This window comes from Tigriopus californicus, chromosome 3, assembly GCF_007210705.1.
Source record: "Tigriopus californicus strain San Diego chromosome 3, Tcal_SD_v2.1, whole genome shotgun sequence".
Taxonomy (NCBI): domain Eukaryota; kingdom Metazoa; phylum Arthropoda; class Copepoda; order Harpacticoida; family Harpacticidae; genus Tigriopus; species Tigriopus californicus.
In genome coordinates, this window is record NC_081442.1 from 10,415,731 (window position 1) to 10,440,084 (window position 24,354).

At 43.6% G+C, this 24,354-nt stretch overlaps 3 protein-coding genes and 2 long non-coding RNA genes across 7 annotated transcripts in view; 2 read left to right on the top strand and 3 right to left on the bottom strand.

Moving 5' to 3' along the window:
• Window positions 1-1,657: 1,657 nt before the first annotated feature.
• LOC131878075 (uncharacterized) lies at window positions 1,658-19,638 on the top strand. Of its 2 annotated transcripts, none has more exons than XM_059223979.1 (6): window positions 1,658-2,162; window positions 16,116-17,965; window positions 18,053-18,347; window positions 18,435-18,559; window positions 18,646-18,823; window positions 18,903-19,638. In XM_059223979.1, the coding sequence occupies exons 1-5, from the start codon at window positions 1,958-1,960 to the stop codon at window positions 18,814-18,816; spliced, it is 2,646 nt and encodes an 881-aa protein (XP_059079962.1). In that variant the 5' UTR covers window positions 1,658-1,957; the 3' UTR covers window positions 18,817-18,823; window positions 18,903-19,638. The 2 variants fall into 2 exon arrangements, with proteins under 2 accessions (XP_059079962.1, XP_059079961.1); XM_059223978.1 differs by having other exon boundaries at window positions 18,646-18,790.
• On the bottom strand, window positions 5,120-8,354 carry LOC131878080 (uncharacterized). Its single transcript, XR_009372947.1, has 3 exons — window positions 7,700-8,354; window positions 7,328-7,427; window positions 5,120-6,500 (listed from the first exon to the last, which is right to left on the bottom strand). It is a non-coding gene; the product is annotated as an uncharacterized LOC131878080 (long non-coding RNA).
• LOC131878074 (lysosomal alpha-glucosidase-like) lies at window positions 19,572-23,219 on the bottom strand. 2 transcript variants are annotated; one of them, XM_059223976.1, is made up of 4 exons: window positions 23,079-23,199; window positions 22,492-22,623; window positions 20,157-22,429; window positions 19,572-20,083 (listed from the first exon to the last, which is right to left on the bottom strand). In XM_059223976.1, the coding sequence occupies exons 2-4, from the start codon at window positions 22,577-22,579 to the stop codon at window positions 19,631-19,633; spliced, it is 2,814 nt and encodes a 937-aa protein (XP_059079959.1). In that variant the 5' UTR covers window positions 22,580-22,623; window positions 23,079-23,199; the 3' UTR covers window positions 19,572-19,630. The 2 variants fall into 2 exon arrangements, with proteins under 2 accessions (XP_059079959.1, XP_059079960.1); XM_059223977.1 differs by lacking the exon at window positions 22,492-22,623 and having other exon boundaries at window positions 23,079-23,219.
• On the top strand, window positions 22,564-24,254 carry LOC131878082 (uncharacterized). The gene is made up of 2 exons (XR_009372949.1): window positions 22,564-22,723; window positions 22,921-24,254. It is a non-coding gene; the product is annotated as an uncharacterized LOC131878082 (long non-coding RNA).
• LOC131878076 (serine/threonine-protein phosphatase 6 regulatory subunit 3-like) overlaps window positions 23,272-24,354 on the bottom strand; it is a 31,206-nt gene continuing 30,123 nt past the window's right edge. Inside the window, exons 12-14 of the mRNA XM_059223980.1 lie at window positions 24,111-24,323; window positions 23,640-23,861; window positions 23,272-23,576 (exon numbers count right to left, since the gene is read on the bottom strand). Coding sequence (XP_059079963.1) covers window positions 23,566-23,576; window positions 23,640-23,861; window positions 24,111-24,323 — 446 coding nt within the window. The 3' untranslated portion in view covers window positions 23,272-23,565. The remainder of the gene's footprint in view (window positions 23,577-23,639; window positions 23,862-24,110; window positions 24,324-24,354) is intronic.

A 24,354-nucleotide genomic window follows, 5' to 3' on the forward strand; every position in this document is an offset into this window, starting at 1 on the left:
CTCAGATGGACAATCACTGAGTCTATTTCGATGTATCTGTACGTTCTAGATCAAGTCACTTTGGTCCCGTGTGGTTCGATTGTGACGAGAAATAAGTAAGCGTTTCCTCGACGCGATTCATCACTTCCAGCCACGAGCCTTCGCGCTATTGTCGGTCTCTATTGACGATTGGAGGCGTTAAATGTCGTTTAAATATAAAACGCGCAACATCATTCCCCAATTTCCTGACGAAATGACCAAATTCTCACCCCTGGCATTCACTTTTAGCAATCCAATAGCGATCATTGGTGTCCAAAAATGTGGTGCCCTCAAACAAGATTTGTACCGCGCAAAAAGACCGAAATGACTTTTTCTCTTTTGCACGCCTCCGTTTTTCGCAGTATTGAACACTCATTGTCTGCGCGGTCTTCTTCTTGAGAATTCATGGTATGTTTTTCTTTCTCAGTCGTAACCAGTCACATGAATACCAAATGAGCGTCAGCCAATCACACTCGAAGACTTGAGTTTCCTTCGAGAATGGTTGTAACCCTGAAATTCATTGCCAGGATCAAACCAGTCGGGCCTAATACCGTATAGGTATACCTGCATGCATCGTTACAGTTGACCCTGCCGTTATAAAAAACGAGCGTCCATGAAAAGCGCCTTCGCCAAAGTCAAATAGGCAGAGGGTCATTTTTATGGGCCAAGAAGACTGTCCACAGCTTGAGATTTTGAATGAAAACTACAGTACAGTGTGGACAATCGCTCCAACTCTAATGACGATAAGATCACTGAGGACTGGTGATAGACTTGAAGTTTGATTCAACTCCAGTTTGCCCTTGAATTGAGCTAGCTGGCTTGTATTGTAGTAGTTACTCAATGGCTGGAAGCACTCAGTCTCACAAGAGAGATAATCCCATCGCTAAAAAGACACCTTCCTTTACTCCACTGTGGATACACTTTACAGTAGAGTAAGTGCAGACCACAGATCTTGGTTTCAAGGCAGCTTGACGACGCAGAGTAGGCGTATGAAACAGCTCTGACGAGGTAAGCACAAGAAAAAAAAGGTTCGTTTGTCGGGACTCGGATAACGTGGAAGCATACAGCTAGATCAACCAACATATGCAATGAAAAAAAGGTATTGAAAAAACTGTCTGAAGGCTCTAATGTTCATCTTCATTAATTGACGTCGTGTCTACGACATTTGGAGCCATTGACTAAAAAACCCCATTGATTGACTTCTGTCAATCTAGTGTTCACTTTGTTTGTACAGATAAAGAAGAGGTCTTCAGGCACATTATTTCTGTATTGCAGTAAACTCCACAAGTCATACTAAAGGTGGCAGGCCCGTTGGAATCTAGGGGGCTCTTGCAAGGAACCGTTCTTGCACCTCTCAAGCCGGGCGACCAGGTGCCCCACCAGAGCATCACGAGTGCAATGCTCCACCGTACTTTGATCATCTAGAAGAAGACGACGAGGGGGCTTTTCGAACGGACAAGCTCCCCCCCTCTTATGCCCCCCTCCAATCCAAGGCGACTCGACAATAGTCAGGTGGGATCCCTGCTTCGTCAAGGGGACCAAATTGTGGCTGCGAGCGAGAGGCGGCGACAGCGGAAGGGAACGAACGACGCCGGCAAATTTCATGATCACACTCAGAAGGGATCCCTGGGAAGAAAAAAGGCAAGTTGGGTTTGGCACGCAGACGGTCGATGGAGATTGACTCAAGCGCATCTCTCTCGTTTTGTGTTTGGCCCATTGGAACAATTCGCCAGTTCATTTTGACAAGAACGATGTGATCAAAATTTGAAAGAAGAAAAAGGTGTTCAGTTCTCTCCGTCTTTATTGTGGAGTGTTTGATTCTAGTTTGTACATATATGTGTGGAGTGATTCAATCCGTCTGTGCTTGAGAAGATCCTGACCGTCCGTGTTCTTGTTATTTAGTTTTCCTCGTAACCCGCACCGTTATCTTACATCAACAATGCCGAAGATTTTTGCTCTCAGACATCAATTGGCGGAACAGCAAGCCAAACTGAAACAACAGTCCAAGGGTGAGAATCAACCCGTGATTGACGATGTTGATCAGAATTCCAGCTCGCCAAGCCATTCGGATACAGTTCCCGTGATTCCATATCACTATGGACCACCACTGGCCAGTCACAGCGGACTCCTCACTCACAAACCAGGTAAGAACAGGCCCACCCGGCGTTGAAATCTCCTCAACACCATCAAATGCTACCTTGCAGGCAAAGTGCTTAGAATTAAACAAGTTTTTAAGGGTTCGACATCAAACGGGTTGATTTAAATCTCAATCTCCCTTTCACTTTTTTGAGGTATTCGTATCTGTAATCGTTTGACCCCCGTTTTGGTAGTACTGACCTCTCGAAATATGATGCTGACCGTAAGCTATCCTATCTGTGCTATGAACAAGCGCCCGAGTTCAATAACCATTTTCAGAGCGTCCCATCATTTTTGAGCTTTTGGTCCAGATTGTGTCTGAAGCTTTGACGAATGGGCTGGTGGTCATTCCCCTTTGCTCCCTCCCTTCCCCGGTCATTTTCTCATCACAAAGAGGGGGACCTCAGCTGCACGCCGATCAGCTTGGGTCAATGCTCTTTCACTGGATATTTTCACAATACAAGCCCAGCTGACCGACGCTTTTAGAGAGACAAGAGAAACTTGGAGGTCATTCCACTCTTTCTTTTGAGTCAGTTATTGCTATTTTGGGATAAGTTGAGAACAAAAAGGAACTAACAGATTTGGTGGTAGATTCGTTCAGATGCGAGTGGAGCATAAAAAAAATCATTTTGAAAAGTATTGTGTAGTTGAGACCAGTTAATTATGTGGGCTCTTTTTATCAGATCTGCCGTGTCTTGATGCCATTAGCATCTGTTGATGGACGCTTAAGCCACTTCAACTAAATGCAATGATATAAATGAGAACGCTAATTCAGCGCAAGTTGAGTGTCCAAAGCTAGATCCCCAAGCATCATTCTTGATAAGTCTGGCTTCCCACCAAGGAATATTCAACAATCAGATACTCCATGGTTTTGGTTGGCATTAACATTTTGGAATTGATGAGCGATGATCCGGCAGAGACTTCCAAACCAAAGGGAGGCAGATCAATTCACCTCCAGGGTCGAAGATCATTCTCATCGGAAACAGATTCTGAAATGCCACCATGGTTTTGCAAGCCTTGCTCTTTCCAGACCGTGTTTGGAAACTAACTAGATTGGCAGTCTGCGTTTTGAGATATGAATGAGCATCTTCCTTCCACTTGGAAATGGAGGTGTGAAGCAAGAAGGAGGTGGAGGAGGCGGGAGGCCAAAATTGTCTTGACTTCCATGCCTTCTTGGAAAAATCAAAACTCAAACTTCGGCTCTCAGGAGTTGTCGTTCTCAGGCGGACTGTCAGAAAAAGTCAAGGATGATTCAGACTGCAGTGGTACTCTGAGAGTAGGATTGCATCCTCATTTAAAGAGCCATCACTCCTCCTCTGCAAATGTAGTGGGAGTTGTGCAAAAGAAAAATGTTCCCGAGGTGTAGCTTACTATTCCAAGGGGTAATTACGAGTTGTATTGTAGGCCGAGTCATGTTCAGAAGACGATCCATTACATCAGTAGACCGAAATGGATGTGGTGACATCCGAGCTTCGTTGTCATCCAACAATAACAATATGAGGGATATGTCGGATACCATTGGAGTTTTGGTAATCACGAAGTTATTCCCAAAAGGAAAGATCACACATGGGATTGAGATCATCCTGAAAGGTCTTTCAAACCCCTGGATTTTGTCATGCCCAGTGCATGACTGAGATCCCTACTTCACACAGTCACCTTTCATCTCACTGGAAATAGGACCAGAGATGGAAAAAAATCGTTCTTTTCATCTTGTACAAGGTCACATTCACAGCTTTCGCCTGGAACCTCAAGCTGCCTGCAATGATAATCATGGTTTGTACCTGCTCCAAGCTATCGTGAACTTGAATCATGGCCACTCGGATAGTGCTTCACATGGAGGCGAGCTGCTTTGAACTTCAATTTTCCACTCCAACCCTCTAATGGTTGGTTCTCTTCCAGCTCGCTTGGGGCCAAGTTTTGTTTTCTCGCGTCTCTGCGCTTCCAATCCCAAGTGCAAGGCGGTTGCCCTACGAAATCACGTTCACAGCTGACTTTGCTCACTCGCATTTACCTGCTTAACTGGCAGGAGACCCTGGTTCTCGAGATGATTGCTCATGAGCGTAACTGGCAGCACCATGTAGTGGAGGGAAACATGAACCAGCGCTTGGAAATGTACAGTAAATTTCAGGGCTAGATTTTCGAACACTGCCCTCTCATTGCACTGACAGTTGATGTACGTATGTGTGGACGTGACACAATACGCAGGGGTGCCAAAAATGCCAAGTCAGGCTTACATCACCCCAAATTTCATCTCTAGGGGCGAGATTGTGGGCCATTTTTTCACTCCTCCTAGGCCACTAATTAGGTCAGGTTTATTCTCCTGGGAAAGATGAGGTCCACCAACCAACATTTCGACAGAGAAAATGTGCTGACAGTTGTACGAGTACAAAGGCTTGGTTTGAAGGACAAGTTGTTTCTTGTCCAGATGATGCCAGCACTCAATCTTTCCTATGTAATGGGCAATTATGGTGGAATCAAAGACAAAACCAACCCACCATGAGCAGCTGGCTGCCAGAGAAATGTCTTCAAGCATACACCAGATTTTTAGGATGCTTCTACTGTCATGCTAGAGATGGAGCAAGAACACCAGAACACGAAAGAAAATGAGCAGCTTCAGGCCAATGTATTTTATTTGAAGCTTTTCAAAGAGCCATTTCTCAAGCAACCAAATAGAGCCATTTCATGATTCTGGGACATTTCGTTTCAACACCATTCAAGAGCTCTTTTGTGTCTGTTATTCTTCTGGTGATGCTTTTTATACTCGCGTGTGATTTTTGATGTACATCTATTTGTCCCCCTCTACAGCTGGCTCCTTCCCAGCTTTTGATTCTTCATCACATCTTTTTCGCAACCTACATAAAAGTGCAATTCGATTTGAAAGAGGCGAAATGTCAAAACTATAAATGCAAATTAGCCACACCATGTTAGGAAACTCAAAAAAATTCGTCCACCACTCCGAAGAATCTTAAACGTAAGCCGCTTTTATTTTCGAGATTGTAGTAGATAACAGGAAACTAAAATTCAGCCGCCTTTTTTGTTCGAGGCTGCTTACTTGAACTTTACTGATCATTTGTAGAAGTAACTACTACCGGTGCTTGCGTATACGTACGTACATACATGTATGTATTGCAACAGAGCCAGTTATGAGGAATCTTGAAGCAAGTCTTCCTCTATCTAGATTTTGATATTTCCTGTGCCTCTTCCCATGGAAGATGGAGACGGGACGAGTGTCGACACTGAGGATGTACATCAACCATCTCGCGATTCATGGAAAGAAACCAGAGGTGATCTTGATGATATCGCCATTCCATTGGAAGACTATTAATGTATTAAATTTGATGGGAAGGGGAAGTCCGACGGTGATGCCCTTTTGAAGTAGAACTAACCCCCAAGGCTTCCACCGATATCATCTCCATGACTAACTGATATTCTTCTCCCGCCATGGATGATAAGCAATCATTTTTCGTTTTTGAGCCCACCTCGTCGTACACATGGTGCTTATTTTAGACGATTAATGTGTTGGATGAGCAAGCTGATTCCAATCCCCGTCAATTTGTTTCGAAAACAGATCATAAACGAGGGAGAATGCAACCGTCCACAAATTGCCTTTACCGTCAGATCCTGTATTCCATTGACCCTGGATCCGAACAGAAACGACGGTGCAATGGAAATTCTCGTTCGGAAAAGTACCCAAGTACAAACCATAACAGGTGCATTATCTGACAACCCAAACACTGCTCTTGGTTGGTCGACGCTGTTGTCTTCAAGGTGAATCGGCAACCCTCAAGTGTATCGTAGACGAACACTGGTGCGTCGCCACACTCAGCATTTCCTCCCTGTTAGTCAGGCCTCCAATCTGATTTCTCGGGTAAGAAACATGGTGCTGTTCAAGATCATCCAGTGCCATTGTGGCATTGGTAATAAGACGCACGAGGAAAATATGTCCTTCTCTCCAAGAGGCTTCTCACATGTGTCGGAAATCCTTGGAAAACTCGCATCGCAGAGGACCGACTTTTGCCACAATGGAAGCACCCGTTGCAAGAAGACCAACGATGCCGATGATGGTCTTGAGAGATGTGTGAAGCCCTCAAGCATGATGTTGTTATTGGACTGTGTTCAATGTTCATGGCACTTTTCCATGGGTAACGTGCACGGAATGCTCATCCGGTGGGGGAGAGAGATAATGGATCTGTACTTGATATTTCACGAGATGGAGGAGGGAAGAGGAATAGCAAATGTCGTTGAGGGTGGCCTTCTAACGGAGTCCTTGATGAAAATTATCGTCTGTTGCTCACCCGTCACAAAGCATCATTTCAAGGCAGGGTTTGCGTAGTGGGAACCATCATCTGTGAAAGAGAAGGGCAACGATTTCCTCTCATTTGAAGAAAAAAGGTGCTACATTCAGTGAAGGTCACTCTCAGTACATGTATACTGTGAGCAAACTATGCTCTAGAATTTGATCTGTCGAGCTCTCAATGGCGATTGCAAAGTTTACATAGTCATTCTAGTTTGACTTTTCTTTACCTAACCGCCACCAATCTTTGATCAACACTTCCGGATTGATCCTCGCCAAAGCTAACCGAACTCACGACTTCTCTCCCGTACTCTTGAAAGCCATTTGAATAACGTCATTTTGTGGGAGTTAAGGCCACTCAGACATATTTTAGCTCAAGCACATGTGGGTATAAATTTGAAGGGCCTTCTAACCTCAAGATCTCATTTTCACGCGTTTGACGGAATCCTTGAGACGCCATGAGAAAATCATGCACAGGTTGTCCCGGAAATGAGATTTGCCTCGCTTTGTTTTGAGCACATGGTGCTCCATCCAGCAAGATTATCTCAAGATTTCTTGGAAATGCCGCAATTTGGAAACTGATCATCAATGACGTAAATCCCTGGCTTGGACAATGTAAACATGAGTCATTCATGACTGAGTTAACAATCCAAGGTGGTTGAGTTGCCGTCAAGTTTGTTCTCTCCTTGTCCAAGGTTTTCAAAGTTTAAGCCACCCCAACCCAATATCCTTGAGCAGAACAACAAGGGTTGCAATCGAGTTTTTCTCCTCCTTGTTTTCAAGGATGATAGATCAACGTTTTTTGCGAGTTTATTGGCATTAAGTCCAACTCGGAACTGGTTTGTCCGGATGAAAATATTGCACAGTTAGCTTGCTCACCTTTTCTGTTGATCGCGGAAGTCCTGTCGAGAATTGCAGGACTCTGAAACGTTGAATGTGTCGATAGGTGGATGGATGGACGCCACGAATGCCAGCTTCCCTACCGTGGAACAAAATCTAAGTTATAGCGTTAATAAGTGTGAACTAGGAAATCGCGATCTCGATCTCTGATATACCGTAACATGACGGTTTCCGCCTAAAATAGTCAACTTTTCGACGGAGTTCAAGGATCGGAAAAGGCGCTTCAAGCCAAAACTTCCAGATTGAGACCATTAGGTAATCCAGAATATTTCAACGAAATCCAACTCAAGAGGCCTCTTGCGTTCCTTCATCGAGCATACAACGAAAAAATAATACATCCAAATAACCTACCTACCACCGTTTCAAGTGTAGCCGTCAATTTTGAAACGGGAAGTTGAGAGGGTTTCAAGGTCTTTCGCTTCCTGATTCCTACATTGGTTGACGACTGCGTTGCTGGCTTTGGTCCCGGTCGTGGAGTCGTTGGCCGAGGAGGAGGAGGAGGAGGAGATGTAGGAGGTACCTCCTCATCAGGCCTGTCCATGGCAGGGTGGAAACAAGCCAATCCATCCGTACGCCACATACATGTAGCCAACCTCAAGGTGGATGTATGTACAAGGTTATCTGATTGCTTCCTTGCTGGTCTGACAGCGGACTTGTAGCGTTGTTCAGGGATGCTGGTGGCGATACTACTGCCAGCACAACGTAGGAAGATTGGAGTAGATGGCCGTGAATGGCAGGATACATATTTGTTGTGAGTAATTCAAGGAGAAGTCTGGTGGCACGCAACGTTAGTTCAGGGAAGTGTTGGAAGCCCTCTGGAAAAGGGAAACAATTTACTGTTATTTGAAAGTTCGAATCAAATCACACCACCGTCCAGGATATGAATGTCGCTATATTACTAGCACCATTTCATATTAAGCGAAATATTCCGCCTTGTCCCAGAATCTAATCCAACCATAATTGGTTACGCCCCACCCTCCATTACAGATATAGACGATATAAACCCATGAGTTTGGTCTTGCAGGAGGGTTAGCTTCAGCTATGCTATTCAGGAATGGGTGGTCGGTCCTGCCAACGTCATGAGCATGTAGTTTCCTGTTTGATTAGGGATGTCTGAGGCCTGAAACGACCAAGCTCGTCTTGACTGGTCTTAAAAAAGCCATACCACTTGAGCTTCACGTGCCTGGTGGGACGACGGACGTGGGAGGCTTTATTGAGAGCCATATTGCGTTGTCGTCGTTTGGTTTGGCTTGGCAACACTCGATCAAAGCCACATTCGGAAGGAACTTTACAACGGAATTGAAAAGCATGCCCAACGAGTCTGAACCGTTATTCGTCGTAGAATTCAGGTTTGGCTTGAGTCATCGTGAGGATAAAGAAACATTTGGCGTTTTTTTCGGGAAATGTCAAATCCACTGAAAAGGCATCCAGAGATGTTTGTGTGTTTGTTATTATTCTGTAAATACAACTTAATATAGCTCCTGGCTGTATCAACCTTGCATGGGTGAAACCCGTGAAACCTTTGGTGTTCATGCTCATTTTTGGCCGGAGATCAGTTGTGCTCGTAAAAGCGCATCATTGCCATTCACAAAGCATATTACGGTTGCCTTGACTTTTATGTGTCTGTCGAGGTCCAGAAACACAATCAGGGTTTGACATTTTCTCCTCCACTTTGTTTACTTCCTGTTTGATGATATCACACCAAGGTTTTTTGGCCTAAAGTTCGCCAATGCAATTTGAAATTTGATGTCATGTTCATAATACCACCTGATCAGGTGCAGATTCATTGTAGGTGCAAAAAGAGCACTTGGACTTGAATTCAAGGCCTTACTTTTTATCAACTCCCAAAGCTCCATGGACGATGAGGAGAAAGGAGAGATATTGTACTCCATTGATAAGTACATTGTTATGTAGCCAGCATGAAGTTACCATGAATCGGTGGATAATTGAAATGTCTCTTTTCTATTGCAGGTATGTGTTTCTCACTCTTCTTCGTTTTAGGATTCACTTCAGACAGGTTTTAGTATCCAATGTATTGTTTGGCATATAACTCTGCGTTTCAAGGTTAATCTGCAAAACATGGTGTTTAATGAAACAGGTTTGAAAATTAAAAATTAAAACTGTAAAGAACAGCAATCAGGATCCGATCCTTGAAGCCTTCCACCCACTTTTCAGAATGGATCAACGCATTATAAGGCATTATAAGAGAGGCGATGCGAAACTTAAAAGTCATACATTAAAGTCTACATTAACATGAGACTCTTGATTCAAAAAGAGCTGTCCTCCATTGTCACGCAATCAAGGATTGTGATGTAATCCGGGTCTCATCTTCGTTTTCAATTCACAATCATTTTCCTCCTTGTTCTTTATGTTCGCCAATCTTTATCTCATTTGCTTGTGGGAACTTCTCGTCCTGAAAGAACTAGATGCATATGAGGCGTCAAACTCTCTTTTACGAGCTTTTTGCAACTTAATTTGTTGAAAAGGACTCCTATATCTGGACTTTTTAAGAGCCTTTAGCTAGTTAAATCCAGCACTTTGACCAAACTAATTGGTCAAAAGGCCAGGGTGGCCAATCGGACTCTAGTGTTGAAAAAAGACCCCGGTTGACAAGCTCAAATCTCCTAAAGAGAATCGCTTATGGCCTCCTGAATACTTGTATTTGCTCTGACCACCAGTATGATTTATTGAAGCCACCTCACATTCCGCAAGTGCCAAGACAATAAATAAATTGGCACTTTTTTCGTCCTGGGAATAAAACCCATTGGTTATTTGGCAAGAGAGTTTCCTTTGGTGGACGTAGTATTTCATAAGATTTCTTATCAGATTAGATACATTGGATATTTGCTCAAGCAATTAGAGTCCAGCCTCTAACTTGGCTCCAGGGCATGGCAACGTCAATGTCAGGACCATGTTTTGATATTGCAAATGGAAACCTTTCGATCGTTATTTAAGCCTTGGGCGTGTGTTCGTGAACTATACAACGTCTCTTTTCATTTGTGTATATTATAATGTCCTGTTATCAAGCGAACTATCATTTCAAAGTTTTACTTGGTCTTCATTCCCTGGAAGGGTTTTAATCTCGAGAGGGCATTAATTTCAAGAATTTGTTATTTTATGTCGGAGTAAATCTAAATTAGGTTTGGCTCACGAAGTTGCAACAGGCTCGAATAAAATGGCTTTTAAACTGGCCACGCACTAAACAAAGATGGGCAAGTAGCAATCGTAATTGTAATCAGAACTGTCCGAGTAATTCTTAAGCACCGTCACTATTTACCTTTGTGGCTACGAAGTAACCGTTTTGGCGTAGGGCTTTCAAGGCTCATCTTCTTTAGAAGATTTGTGGCGCCCGATTTGTCTGAATAGTAAATACGACAATCCTTTCTTTACACGAAGAAGCTCAAACGGGTTTTTGGGAGACAAAAGAATCAGCTACTCATTCAAGTTGTCAATGAACAGCATAATCGGGTTGTGATTGCTATAGAGAGCTTTCAAGCAAAGAAATCCAAATAAACAGTTTATCCTTTTAAGTCAAAGAATCCAAAAGCCCACCTAGAAATGACAATTGAGTACAAAGAGCTTTCGTTACATGAAGTTGTAACAAGTGGCGTGTTCCTGACAAAATGATAATCAAAGCAGAGCACTTCATTCCTTCTAAGGGTTTGTTAAACTAAAAGCAAACCACGTACGTCGGACCACCTACATATAAAAAGAGCATTGTCAAAACAAGGTCAGTGTTCCAATGTCAACTGCACGTGAGAATGACAGAAGTGCGCAAGATTCTTATCAGGATATGATCGCAGGATTTGATGCTTCCTGCTAAAAATGTTTTTGTCTTGTGTCATCCGATTCATTCTACCAAATATGGCATATTTTATCAGATACCGCAAATGCTCACCGTATACTCTGTGAAACATGGTGCTTAATCTACGAAATGGCCGACAATATTTCATTCCAAGCCAATCGATCTCTGTCTTTCAGCGTATGATGCAACACTGCATAAGCCAGGTTTGGCAACAAAGAGGTTTACTTTTTAAAGGAGGCAACACAAATTGAATTTAGATTGACCCATTTGAAACTTCGATTGAATACATTTATGTGGAAATGAGTTCAAACAGGTCTTGTTGGTTCCCCGCCCAAAAGCAGTAGCCGAAAAGGTCAACGAGTATTCTAATGCTCATTAGCCAGTGCTGCCTTGTAAGCTATCTTGGATCATCCATCCATCATGATCTCCAAAAAATGCTGCAATTCCAAGCCTGATATAGATTTGCATGAATGGAGGTGGTGCCAGAGAGAATGACTAGGAGGAATATTGGCGCTATCCAACAACTCACTTATCATGCTTACAATTAAAGATAGAATTACCAAGCCTTTGTTTACTCACTGGTGGTTAACAAGTCTTCGAAAGGATCCCAACAGAACTTGCCTGGTCATGCCAAGAGGAATTCAATTTAACATCCTCACTTTTATGTAAACACCATTATCTGACTACCATCTCCCTCCTCGATGTGTATTACCTCTATTTCTTTAGTAATTCCACTTCTCTTCGGCAAATGAGGTCGTCTCATTTCCCAGGATATTAAGAAATTAAGAAATTGAATAGCCCTATTGTCTTGTTTATGGTTACCAAGAAGCTGAAGTTATGGTAGTATGCAAAAGGTAAGTTTACAACCTCATCTCTAATGGCAATGCCTTGTTTGTCAATTGGATGATGAGCGCCCTGATCATTAAACAAGAGAGCTTGTTAAAAAAATCCTGACAGCACCATAGATATGTATGGACAGGACACCCAAAGGGAAGATGAACAGAATGAATGTGGGAAGGTATGCTCATGCCCTAAGTGCCTTAGGACCCCGAGCAACAGCCTTGATTTTTGCAAAGATGAGCAGATTCGCTTTATCTTGAGATCACAATGGATCGGGCTTAATGGTTGCACTCTATGTGGTGAGAGACTTGAATGCAGTTTCTAAGCACCTTCGCCATCATTATTCACTTTTGTCTCCAACTCTATGGATGGACAGGATTATTGAAGATAAACTGTGTAGTACCCCACGCTGTCTTATCGATTAAAATTGTTGAAACTCACGTGGAGACAACACCACCGCCAATTTCTTGAACAACGAACGAGCCATGTTTATTGCCTCAATAGATCTATTCATTTGTACTTTGGGGTACCTACATCTTCCAAATCGTGGACTTGAGATTGTTTTGAACCAACTGATTAGTGATTACGTCAAATCAGTCGCTGATGCTGATGCTTTTAATGGTCCACTATCGGTAGGCCTACTGTTACCCAGGGTACGATCTTGATTCGGCTCTAGGGGGCAATTTCGTCCTTTTGCAATCTTGATGAACCCATTCTTCATCTTCTTCATACAAGGCCTTAAAGACGAAGTCCTCCTCGGGTGACATTGAAAAATGCCTCTCTAATTGGTTGAAAGACAGGATTGTCTTGGAGCTCGCATTCTTTAAGTGGACATATCCACCTTTGAAATGGAGAGACACGAAGCGCTCGCTCGGATTTGTGAAAGAATAATCCGTACAAAAGTATCCCCTAAAAATGCATTGGAAGTGGAATTCATGGGCAATTTCTGTCATAGGCCTACTAAGAATATGCAGAATCATCCAAGTAAATGAACATGGGTCCTGCTGAAGGCCATAGCACTAACATTCAAGGTCAAAAATCTGCCCATTTTTATTCTAAATTACATGATTGCAAGCTAAGCCAAGCTCAAAACATGAATTTCGTCCAAATTGATTAGGTTTAACGACATGAGACGAAAATTAGAGCGAATCTGACAAATTACATGTACAATGCAAATCTCAATGGAGCCTTGAGCTTGGTTACAATAAACAAGGTGGTCACCATTTTCTGAGATATAAAAAGAACGAGAGGTTTCTTCGAATCCCTTGCGCAGTTAGGCTAGTATTCTATCAACACGTGAAGGAACATTATCTTGCAGTTTTCAATCTGGCGTTCAGCTCTCTGTTATCGTGGTTAGTCAGAAAAAATATCTTGCATTCGTATTGTATAGACGTCCACGAACGGTGTGATTTTTAGCGAGGCGTCTCGTTACGTAATGCTCGAAAACGCTATTCCAGTCACCAACCAAAGCATAACACATGATGTTGATACCAGAACGACGATCCCTCTGCACGCTTTGTGTGCCAAATGTGACAAGGCCATTAATATCAAAGGGTCTTGACTTATTAGCTTCAATCTTCTTTTAAGCGCCTACAATGGCACGATGTCAGTTTCTTCTTGTTATTGTTTATATTTGGCTTTGTGAGGGATGCCATTTTGGATCAGAAGGGTTGAATGTATCCTTGGGGTCTAGATTCCTTTTTCGCGTAGGATTCGGAATGCAGATCATCAGGCAAGATGGATGACGATTGGGCGTCATTAAGTACCTATTTGAAACTTAAAGACCAATTTATATGCAAATTTTCAATCGTAAAGCATCGTCTCTCTTTCTCCCAACCAGTTTTGTTTTAAATGGCTTCTTTTGTTTAAGTTCATGTTCGCCATGCCATTTCCAGCTTTGTGATCAATGATCACATTGTAAGATACGGTAAATAAGTACTTGTCCACCGCAAAATTGCCCCTGAGACACATTGGTGTTGTCCGTCACGTGGACTACGAGTTTAGCTCAGCAACGAGACATCACGTTACTCTTCGCACTGTTTCCTTTGATAAACGAAACTCAGGTTTGTTTCTCAGGAATGTTCAGAATAGTAGTAAGTAATTTGGGGTCCGTTGACGATTAACGGTCCCGTACGAGTATGGCCAACATTCAGAAACCTGGACAAAAAACGGTCCGCTGTCTCGGGGTCAGGAGTCGGGAGCCAAAGGACCTTGAACATATTCGTGTCTCGAAGGTCTTTTTTACGTCTTTGTCTTGCCCTCGACAGGTTCACTCGAGACACGAGGGATTTGTGATGATGCCACGGCCCCCTGGTGCGAAACCTTTAAGTTGCATATGAATCAAGACTAATTTAATTATGAATCACATAGCAGTTTGCCAAGGCCAGGTCTCGCTGTACAACGAAAACTAGCAACATTGTAGGTGGGATATCAAGAACCCAATTTCAATAGTTAGCGTTCAGGGTTTTGGAATCTTAATCAAATCGTGAGACAATGCCAAAAAATTGGATTGGTTGACTCCAAAAAGTCGAACAATGATGGATGGCAACTTGGACTCGAATTAGATAAACGTAAAAAGTCTGCACACAAGATTGCTAAAACCAAGTATTCAAGTATTGAAGCAGTCCAAACTATCGGCCAAATCAGGAAAGGAACTTGCACCAAATCTTTCCTTGCGGTGCTTGAAGCTGTTGGCCAGATAATCAACAGCTGTTTGGGGAGCGAGAACTTCACCTTAAAGGACTTCTTTCCTGAATAAAATCCAAGCACTTGTTTGTAAGACAGATGTAAAAGGGCCAAATAACCAGGCTTTTCATTGGTTGGACTGTGTACCTACCGAGTCTTGGACACCTCTACTCTAAAGCAACCAATCCAATGAGTACTTCCATTGAAGGAATTGCGAATGACTGAAGCGAAAGCGGGCTTCCAAATTGAACCACGTTTCAGGCCTCTGTGTTGTATTGTCTGAGACGAGGGCTGGATTGCTGATTATGTAACGCCTAAAAAAATTACTTCATACTCTATGAAGAATCATTATAGTTGGTAAATGTGCCAATCAATTTTGATATATAACCCTAGTGCGTTCACGGCATTCGAAGAAGTCGAGACGGCAGAGCCCGATAATTTGCAGTCAGGTCTTTCCCCACGGTTCTAACTTTGACATTTGCAAAGTCACGAAGTCTAATGAAACATTTCAAGACTACCCTAATGGGTTTTCATTGCAAAACTCGCCTGCTCTTGAGCAAATATCATCATCACCATCATCATCCTCATCTCATATACATTTTGCTACGCACTCATTCAGATTGAAGATGTTGGTCTTGGGAGAGTATCTACAGGGGGAATGTTGATTCAGCTCTTTTTCTCAAGATACCTTGCTCGAGCACCGTTCTTTGTCCGCCCTTGGTACTCAGTGCATTCTTGTTTAACCGTTCGGAAGAAGGACGGTAGGAGGCGAAGGCGACTATAGCCAGATTTCAATTTCAATAGGGCAATAAAAGTGGATCGGCAACTGCACCACTAAAACTATGGTTTTATGACAGAGCTTTTGTATCAGGCTGAGATTTTGGATCTCGGCAACATCTGGGTGCCCTTTTTAAGGATTTTTAGTACCCTGCAGGTATTCAACTACAAGGAAATTGATTTTTCTGCGATGCAATGCAGTTGTTTGCTTCAAATTGTCCTTTATTTTTTTAACTTGACAAGTAAATGACTTGGCAAATTCAATGCATTGTGTCAGCGTTTATCCCATGGTAGGCCCAGGGCAAGTTTGCTCTGCTCATATTGAAACAAGTTGCTGAATAATTACATGCTATTGAGTCTTTATCAGGGCCTCGTCAACCATTTGTTCATAACTCAAAAAGGTGTGCGAAGATAACTTGCTGAGGCATCAAGGATTTTTATAAAAGTTCAATGAGCCTCTGAAAGGTTGCCTGTTTGCATCAGAGACCAGCCACTGGCTCTTCGATGCACTGATCGATACCAGGAGCTGAGTGATTATTGCTCTGACCTTTTTACTATACTACATTCGATTGGTAATCTAGGTGGGATAAAGTTCAGGCAACCACACCACGAAAGGTCAAAGGAGACTTAGTTGAAAAGGAAGTCTTGTTTCAATTTCAGATTTGGGATTTCCATCCAGTTTGTTGGATCATGTCACCATCACCCCCACCCCTGCCATTCGCACTTTGGCCTCCCGAAAAGCGTATGATGAACCCATGGACGTGGTCATCCGAAGAAAAGATTCGGACCGATATCACCCTTACAACAGATCATCGGTATTGGGTGGGAATCTAAGTGAACCGATTCAGGACAGGCCCATCAACCTGCAAATCCACAAAACCACGGTCTCTCCACCCCCACAATCGGAACCAGTGGACTTCTCAACAAAGAAAGAGTCCAAACAAGATGCCAAGAGTACAGAGCATCCCGCCCGGGTAGACAAGAAGCCCATGTCTTTCACCTCCAGCAGAGAGTTGAGGTTTTCAAAGAACCTAAAGTTCCTCTTGGTCGAGATATTCCGCAGCCATCCCGAGAAAGCCAGGATGATCATTGACTACATCCAGCATGTCTCGCGTAAAAAAGATCCTAATAATGAGCCTAAAACAGAAGCTGCTCCGGAACGGTACGCAGGGACCTCTTCTGACTCAGAAACGGAAGTGACGGTGAAAGAGGAGACGATGGACGGAAATGAGCGAGGTCCGAAAACAGCGTCGCCTGGCCCGGGCAAGGCCCATTCCGGAGGCATTGAAGGTCCAGGCAGCTCACCCGGGAGTAGTTCAGGTGGAAGTGACTATAGCGAAAATAACAACAACAACAACAACCATCACAGCCTGAACAACAATAACAACAATTTTTCCAAGAAACTCCATGGGAAAGGAGGGTTCAACCCCAATGCGCCTGGGATGAATACAAGCTCTGCAGATATCAATATTGAAACACTAGACTTTGGCGATCTACCGGAATCCAGTACAGCCAAATGGTTCTCGGAACATCCGGACATCAACCCAGCCAAAGTATTCGATGGCATTAATCTGAAATCAGAATTCCCCTATCCAACCGATACTAAGGTGGAGAAACCCCCAGATCTCACGAACTTGGACAACGCAACAGCCAATCTGTTGCAAATGTCCGTGCCAGATCCTTCCACCACGTTCCTGGACATTGGCACCGACTCCAGTATGTATGAAGACGACCCGTTTAATATTGAGCATCTTCTCCCATCCACTTTCAACATGAACCAACTCGACATGGGCCCAAATGCCACCGAACAGGCCATGCTGGCTCATGGCGCCGAGAACTCTGTCAATTTGGCACTTCCAAGTGGAAAACCAATCCACCTCCAACCTAACCACCCTCATCATAATATGATTCCACCCCATTCCCAAATCTCAGCGTCCCAACATACTAACAACTCTCTCAAGAGCTCTCATCATTTTTCCCTCCATTCCCACCACTCTCACCATCATCATTTGCCTCCACCTTCATTGCCACCAACTGCGACCTCAATTGGACTGAGTCTTTACCCGGAGACCACCATTCGCCCCGTCATTGCCCCTCCGTCTTCCATGGGGTCCCATCACCCTCACCATTCTCATGGAGCAAACCAGTTGCCGGCCAATATTAGATCTCTGATTAAGACCGAGCCCATGCCGTGTATCAAACGCGAAGACCCCTACGGTCATGATCCCTTGTCTTTGGACGCTGGTTACGACCGGACCTCCGGGATGTCACCGATGTCCTCCATGGAATCCGTCGGCTCTCCAGGCTCTCCACCCACTTCCACCATGGCCATGTTTGCCAGCCAGCATTCAAGAATCCCTCTACCAGGGTCCTCTGGATCCATGGGCGGGGGCAAGATGCAAGCTAGTCATATTGCTGCTTTATCTCGGAAAAAAGCAGTGGGCCAAGAAGACGAGGATCTGATTAACATTCCTTCCCTTCAAGTCAGGATTAAGATCTTACAACAAAGGGTAAATTTGCAACACTTTTAAACCACTGCCATGGCTGTGGAGGTTGATATGATCTGACCTGTTCTTCCCTTTTTTAAAACTCTATAGTTGGGGCTGACTGCCGAGACTCCAGTGGAAATCATTAATGGTGGGCATGGAATCAAGAACCCTCTGGCATCAGATGCGCCGGAAACCATCAAGCTGGAGAAACTTCCGGCAGTTCGTCCGGACAATGATCCATCCAAGTTCCAATGCCGGATTTGCTCCAAGGTCTTCAAGCTCCAGCGCTTGTTGAATCGCCATATGAAGTGTCACAGTGACGTGAAGCGTTATTTGTGCACTTTTTGCGGCAAAGGTTTCAACGATACGTTCGACTTGAAGCGTCATACACGAACACATACAGGTACGTTGTTGATATTGGCACTCTCCATCACCTCTGATCTACGTACTAATTATCCACATCCTCTGTGCATTTTTTCTTAATCCTTAGGCGTCCGTCCGTACAAGTGCAATCTTTGTGAAAAATCTTTTACTCAGCGATGTTCTTTGGAATCCCATTGTCTCAAGGTACATGGGGTGGCTCACAACTACGAATATAAACAGCGAAGGTCCAAGGTACGTCAAGCAGAAATGACATCACAGTGAAAGAGAGAAAGAATCTCTTCTAGCATGTTGACGTCAACCGTTCGTTCATTTTCTAGATGTACGTTTGCGAAGATTGTGGATTTACAACCAAAGAACCCGAACTTCACTACTTGCACCTGAAGGAGAAGCATCCCTACAGCCCCGCACTGTTGAAGTTCTACGACAAGAGGCATTTCAAGTTCAATAACTCAGGATTTGCTAGTATGCTATTACAAGTCAATTCATAGTGAAAAAGTACTGTTTGCCGATTCAACGTCATGAAGAAGTCAATGTTCTTGATCCGTCTCATCACAACCACCCATTTACTTTACAGAACTTCCAGAACAAAGCACTGTGATACCATGTCTGGATGGAGGCAGATATTAGACAAAAATTTCGTTGAAACACATTCCCCCGTTTGCACAGTGTGAGAGGCGAACTTGTAAACTACGTACTCCTTCTACTTCTACACACACACACACACATACGACGAGTATTGATTGGAAAAGAATATACCTCTGTGATATCTGGTCAACATTATCTTCATCATCAGCAACAATAACAACAACAACAACAGCAACGACATATTCTTGCAGCTGTGGTCCCAGCCTTCTTTTCTCGCCTGGTTTGGTACCATGAATTTCGGCATTTTGGCTATCCTGAAGAAAGAGCTTAATTATAAACTGTCTTTTGTAACATGACTCTTGAACAGGTCACTCATCAATCAAGCATACAGTTATATTTTCTTGTAATGCCCCTACCCCTCGCCCCCGCTTCATGCAACCTCTTATACAAATATTTATATCACCCCATGCCCAGCCCCCATTATTGAAAGCAATGAGAGTAGTTTCAATTGACTAAGTATTTCCATCCTGTCCATAATTTTGAACTTGCCTTCACCAAATGTACATATGCTATTCTCCCTATAAAAATCCTCCTTCTCATCTTAGCAACCTTGGATTTGACCGCGAAATTCTTTGTACGTGAATAAAAGCTTTGTTACAGACACAATAGAATAGTTTTGTAATGTCACAACTTCATTGAATATTACTACACAAATGTTCAGAAAATCCATTCCAGTTGAAGGTGGTCTGCAAGACACCAATTCAAGTCAATGCTCGTAATCTGAAGTCTTCCCACACTCTCATCGTAATAAGCAATTCCCAAATCTGATCCGGTATTGAAGGGATTGTCGCTTACATCCAAATCAGTGTCTATGTAAGAGAGCTTGACACTCTTGGGCTTAGGGCTCACGTCGTAAATGATCACACTGCTAATGGTAGTGATTTCACCGGTCAAACATTCGCTGACGGCATTCGATTGATTTATGACTAGGGAACCTGATTTTTCATCAGCAGTGGCTTCAAAAGTGATTGACACATCGATGGTGTCAATGTACATGGTACCTGTAGCCGTACATTGAACACTTCGAGGGGATTTGTCGCATCCAAGGCCGACTATCAGGCTGTAGTTACTCTGAAGGTAACTTTCTTCCACATTCATATAAGGATCTTCCTGCAAATCAATATAAGAATAATCACTGAACTATTTCTAAAGCATATGCAAATGTTAAAAACAAGATGCTCACCAATCCAGGAATTATGGTCCCTGCTCTGAGGTGTGATGTGATTTGGAAAGGTTTGTCTTCAAGTAAAGTCCAATCGCCAATGCCTTGGAACTTTTGCCCAGACCACAAACCAAACCAGGTTCCATATGGGATATAGGCCAGTAATTGAGTCGTAGCCAGTTCCATCATAGGGCTGACGAGGATGCCATTGCCCACCATGAACTGCTCGTAGTTCCTCAAGGTGTTTGGGTCGTCCGGGAATTCGTAGAAGAGAGGACGAACTATGGGAGCCCCGGCAGTGGCACCCTCATGGGCCAAGGTATGAAAATAGGGCATGAGCTTATATCTCTGCTCGATGGAGTGTTGGATCCAATCTCTGTATGATCCAATGAACTTGTATGGCAGTCGGTTCATCTTTTCATTGCCATAAAAGCTGTACATGGCTGGCATCAGTGATGCCATTTGGTACCACCGTAAGCAAATCTGATCCAGGATCATTGATGTGTTCAAAGGGACGGCCCCCAGAACACCACAGGGATTCATGGCAACCACAGGGTTCCCAGCTAGACCCAATTCCAAAACTTCTTTGAGACTGGCCCTCATATTGGACCATGTTGGATGCATTGAGGAAGCAATCACACCTCCATGAGCGGAAAGGCCAGGAGACGAGTACTCCGAAAAGCTGTAGGTATTTGGAACGTCCGCCAAAGTCATATGATCTGAGGGGTATTGAGGGTGTTGAGTGAGATGAGACCCTTCGAAGTGCTCAGCAGTGGGACAAACAGAATACGTATCAATCGTGGCATTCAGCTCCCTCGGGATGAAAAACAGTTCCTCCAAATCACAATCAAAGTCAAAAGGATCAGTCTCAATGAGGGGGCTGTTGTGTGCCAAAGTCATGCCACTAACCTCCACGCTCAGCTTGCTCTGCATGGACTCAAAAGATGTGGTCCACCAAGATGCGACATCGGGATGACTAAAATCTGGGAGTACAACCATGTCATCTTCTCCAAACATGCCTTGATACTCCTCGGTAACATTCCACATAATGAAGCTTTCTCCAGTGTGAAACGGACCCCCGACTAAAACCATGGGATTCTGCTTTGGAAGAAACTTTTTGTCACTGTCTGTCAAAATTGTGAGGGCAGACTCCAAATTGGCAGAGGAGATACCCAGTTGAAATGCAGTGGGATAGAGGCTCTCATCAATGCAGTCCGAGTCATAAGGAATGCCCGCATCAGCCATTCCTTGCACTGCAGCCTTAAACTCAGTGATACCGCCAGTATTGCGACAAATGTGGTAACCTAAGGCCCATTTGGGCGCCAACTTAGGTTGTCCAAGGTGAGCAGCCAATTGTCGGCTCACGTCTCTCGGCATAGGTCCTTCATATATATGCAAACAAATATATCCTCCCATGGAGTGGAAGACAATCAATGGTCTTAGGTTGTCCAATCCCGGGAGAACTTCAATAGTCAAAGGAGTCTCAGATTCCACATAAACCCCAAAAAAGTTACGATTGCCATCCAGACCCATGAAGAACGGATGCGAATGGTAGATCATTTTCTCGGTGTTGTACAGAGTTTGCGTTTGGAACACATGCTGGCCTTCAAACGAGAACTCGTGACCACCTAAGCCGTAAACCAAAGATGAAGCTATTAACAGCGAAAGTTCGGAGTAGGTTGCGCCCAGGATAACAGGTCCATAACTAAGATCCAACAAGACTTTTTCGTCTTTTGAGACTTGGAACCGCAATCGTTGGTCGTCATTTTCGTCACCCTGATATCTCAGCTGAACTTGTTCAAATTCCGTATTGTCGCCCAAACCCAGGTCAATCGGGTTATCCTCGTCAAAGAACAGGATGCCCACGTGGCCGGGTGAAACTTGTCGAGCTTTGACCGCTGGTTTCTCCACTTTCTTGTCTGGCCAGGTCACTTTTGCGTAGGAATTCACGAGCTGGACCACTTCAGCTGTCTGTTGGGTCACGTTCAATAGGTGGGAAGACGGTATTCTGTGGTGGCAGAGGGATGCATTGGCGCCCAAGTTGAGTTCTTGATAGCAACACCCTCGATCCAGGCACATGGCCTCCGTGACATTTTCATCCGTTTCCGGGAAGCAGGCTGTCCTCACCCCCAGTTCGATGTGGCAAGTTCCTGTGACTTGATTGGTAGGAGGAGAGTACTCGAAATTTTGGTTCAGTAGCAAAGGGGTCACGAAACCGATGAGGATGCAAATGATAATGGTGTAGATAACTCGCATGGGCGTTGAATACAGCAAGTATCTTTTGGTGACGATGGCTGTAAAAGGGCGTTGGGATAATTGCTTAGGATATTCTTGAAAATTTGAACTTGGAACTTACATTTATTAGGGCCATTTTGGGGGGAAGCGTCATAAAATTGAGGATCCAAGTCGGTGACTTTATGGCGTTTTTGACTCCAGAACCTCATTTTCAAATCCTGATTTCTTTATTTTCTGTGCATTCCTTTCCTATCTAGGGAAATGCGCTTATCATTATGTTAATGATAAAACTGATAAGATGCGGATAGCGCGCTTTTGATCGCGTCATAAAAGATCGCCGAAATCACGTTTAGGTAATCGCATTAAATTTTATCACCCTGTTACTCCATATTCCCAAGAAAAATGCATATAGAACATGATAGGAGTTTAAAATCAACAATTGTGTTGCCATTCGTTTTCTCATTCACCAATTTGAAACATATTCTTCCTTCTCTTTTTGCTTGTTTATATTAATTTGCTAGTTAATCCTAGCCTAATGCCTTCTTTTCAGTACATTTATGTTGCGGAGGATCATTCAATGAGCCAAAAAAACTACCCATCATTGATTAATCTCCAATTGGAATAGGTCTCATTCCCATTCTGGAATTCGAACCTGCTACCTATCTAGTACTCGGAATCGAATCATGACAAAACTTTTAAATCACGTACCTTAGTTGCCATGTATTTTTCTCTCACATTGGACACGTGTACAATTCGAATTTGGTTTCTTTGCAGCAAAGGAGGAAGAAGGGCTTGGCTGAAGTGCTCCTTGTCAAAGTCTAAATTGGGGGTGTGGAAATAACAGACGAAAGGTTGGGGTCGTGAAGGATGAGTTCTTGTGCCTTCTAATTATACACAGACAAAATGGTCAAACGTTTATCAATCGATATGGGTGGGAGATCATAGATATTTCCGTACTTAAATATCTTCTTTACGTGCGCTTTTTGGTACTACCACAAATGGACTATCACAGAGAAGCAAGCTTTTTGTTGTAGAGTCGTACTAAAATGTTGCCAATGAAGACTCCAGTCCCCGTAGAACGGATAAAAAATCATCTTAGGACCACCCTTGGCCTTGGAACACACTCCAAAGCCAATCAATTCATTATATATATAATCCAGATCAAACGCAAATTCAAGTGGCAGGTCTTTTCCCATCATGAGGTTTCTGAAACGGGACGGTTCAAGCTTCAGATCAAGTATCAATCAAAGGCCTCCTTAGCGGTCTTACCATCCTTTGTGGGAGAAGCAGAACCTGTATTTGAGTCTACGGTGGAGGCTGCTGGGTTGTTATCAAAATCCGCCCAACCCGTTTCGGTCACGGGTGTGGCCACGGGCGAGGGTTTCAAGGGTGACTTGGGGTCGGTGGCCGAGTCCCACGGATTGCCCGTGTCCATGGTCGCACCAGTCATGGCAGGAGGTATATCTTCCACCTCATCAGGAGTAGGCCAAGCTGGACGGGAAAGGACCAAAGATAGGTTTAGTTACTTAAGTTGCGAGAGTTCAAATACTGACGCTTTTTGTAAGGTAACAGAGGTTAAGGTTTATAATTCTAAGGAATTTTTCCCAGTCATATGCCCGTATTGAATTCTTTCAATTAGCTCCAAGTTAATGAACAGGTCTTTTGTTTACTTTTTTTTGAAGGCAAATGATAAATTACAAGGAAAAGGTTCCCAGGAAGTTACCTTAGACGGACTCTTACCATTGTCTACATCCATTTTCTTTTCAGAGGAAGACTTGGTTGAGTTGCTTCTAACATTGTCTTCATCCTCATCGTCGTCATCATCACGATCCTCATCATCAGAGGAATTGATTTGCGTCACACTTTGTTTCGGGATGGGTTCAATGTTTGTGGCAAAATTTATCTCGCGCGTCTTGTTTTCCCACATATCTTCTGAATCATCAATGTCATCTCCTAAAATAACATGACCCCCGATAATGACATT

Coding starts and splice junctions, on each gene's coding strand:
- LOC131878075 (XM_059223978.1), top strand. CDS start 1,958: ATGCCGAAGATTTTTGCTCTCAGACATCAATTGGCGGAACAGCAAGCC. Junction 18,348..18,434: donor TCATACACGAACACATACAG/GTACGTTGTTGA, acceptor CTTAATCCTTAG/GCGTCCGTCCGTACAAGTGC. Junction 18,791..18,902: donor CAATAACTCAGGATTTGCTA/GTATGCTATTAC, acceptor TTTACTTTACAG/AACTTCCAGAACAAAGCACT.
- LOC131878074 (XM_059223976.1), bottom strand. CDS start 22,579: ATGAGGTTCTGGAGTCAAAAACGCCATAAAGTCACCGACTTGGATCCT. Junction 22,430..22,491: donor CCAAAATGGCCCTAATAAAT/GTAAGTTCCAAG, acceptor GCCCTTTTACAG/CCATCGTCACCAAAAGATAC. Junction 20,084..20,156: donor GGACCATAATTCCTGGATTG/GTGAGCATCTTG, acceptor ATTGATTTGCAG/GAAGATCCTTATATGAATGT.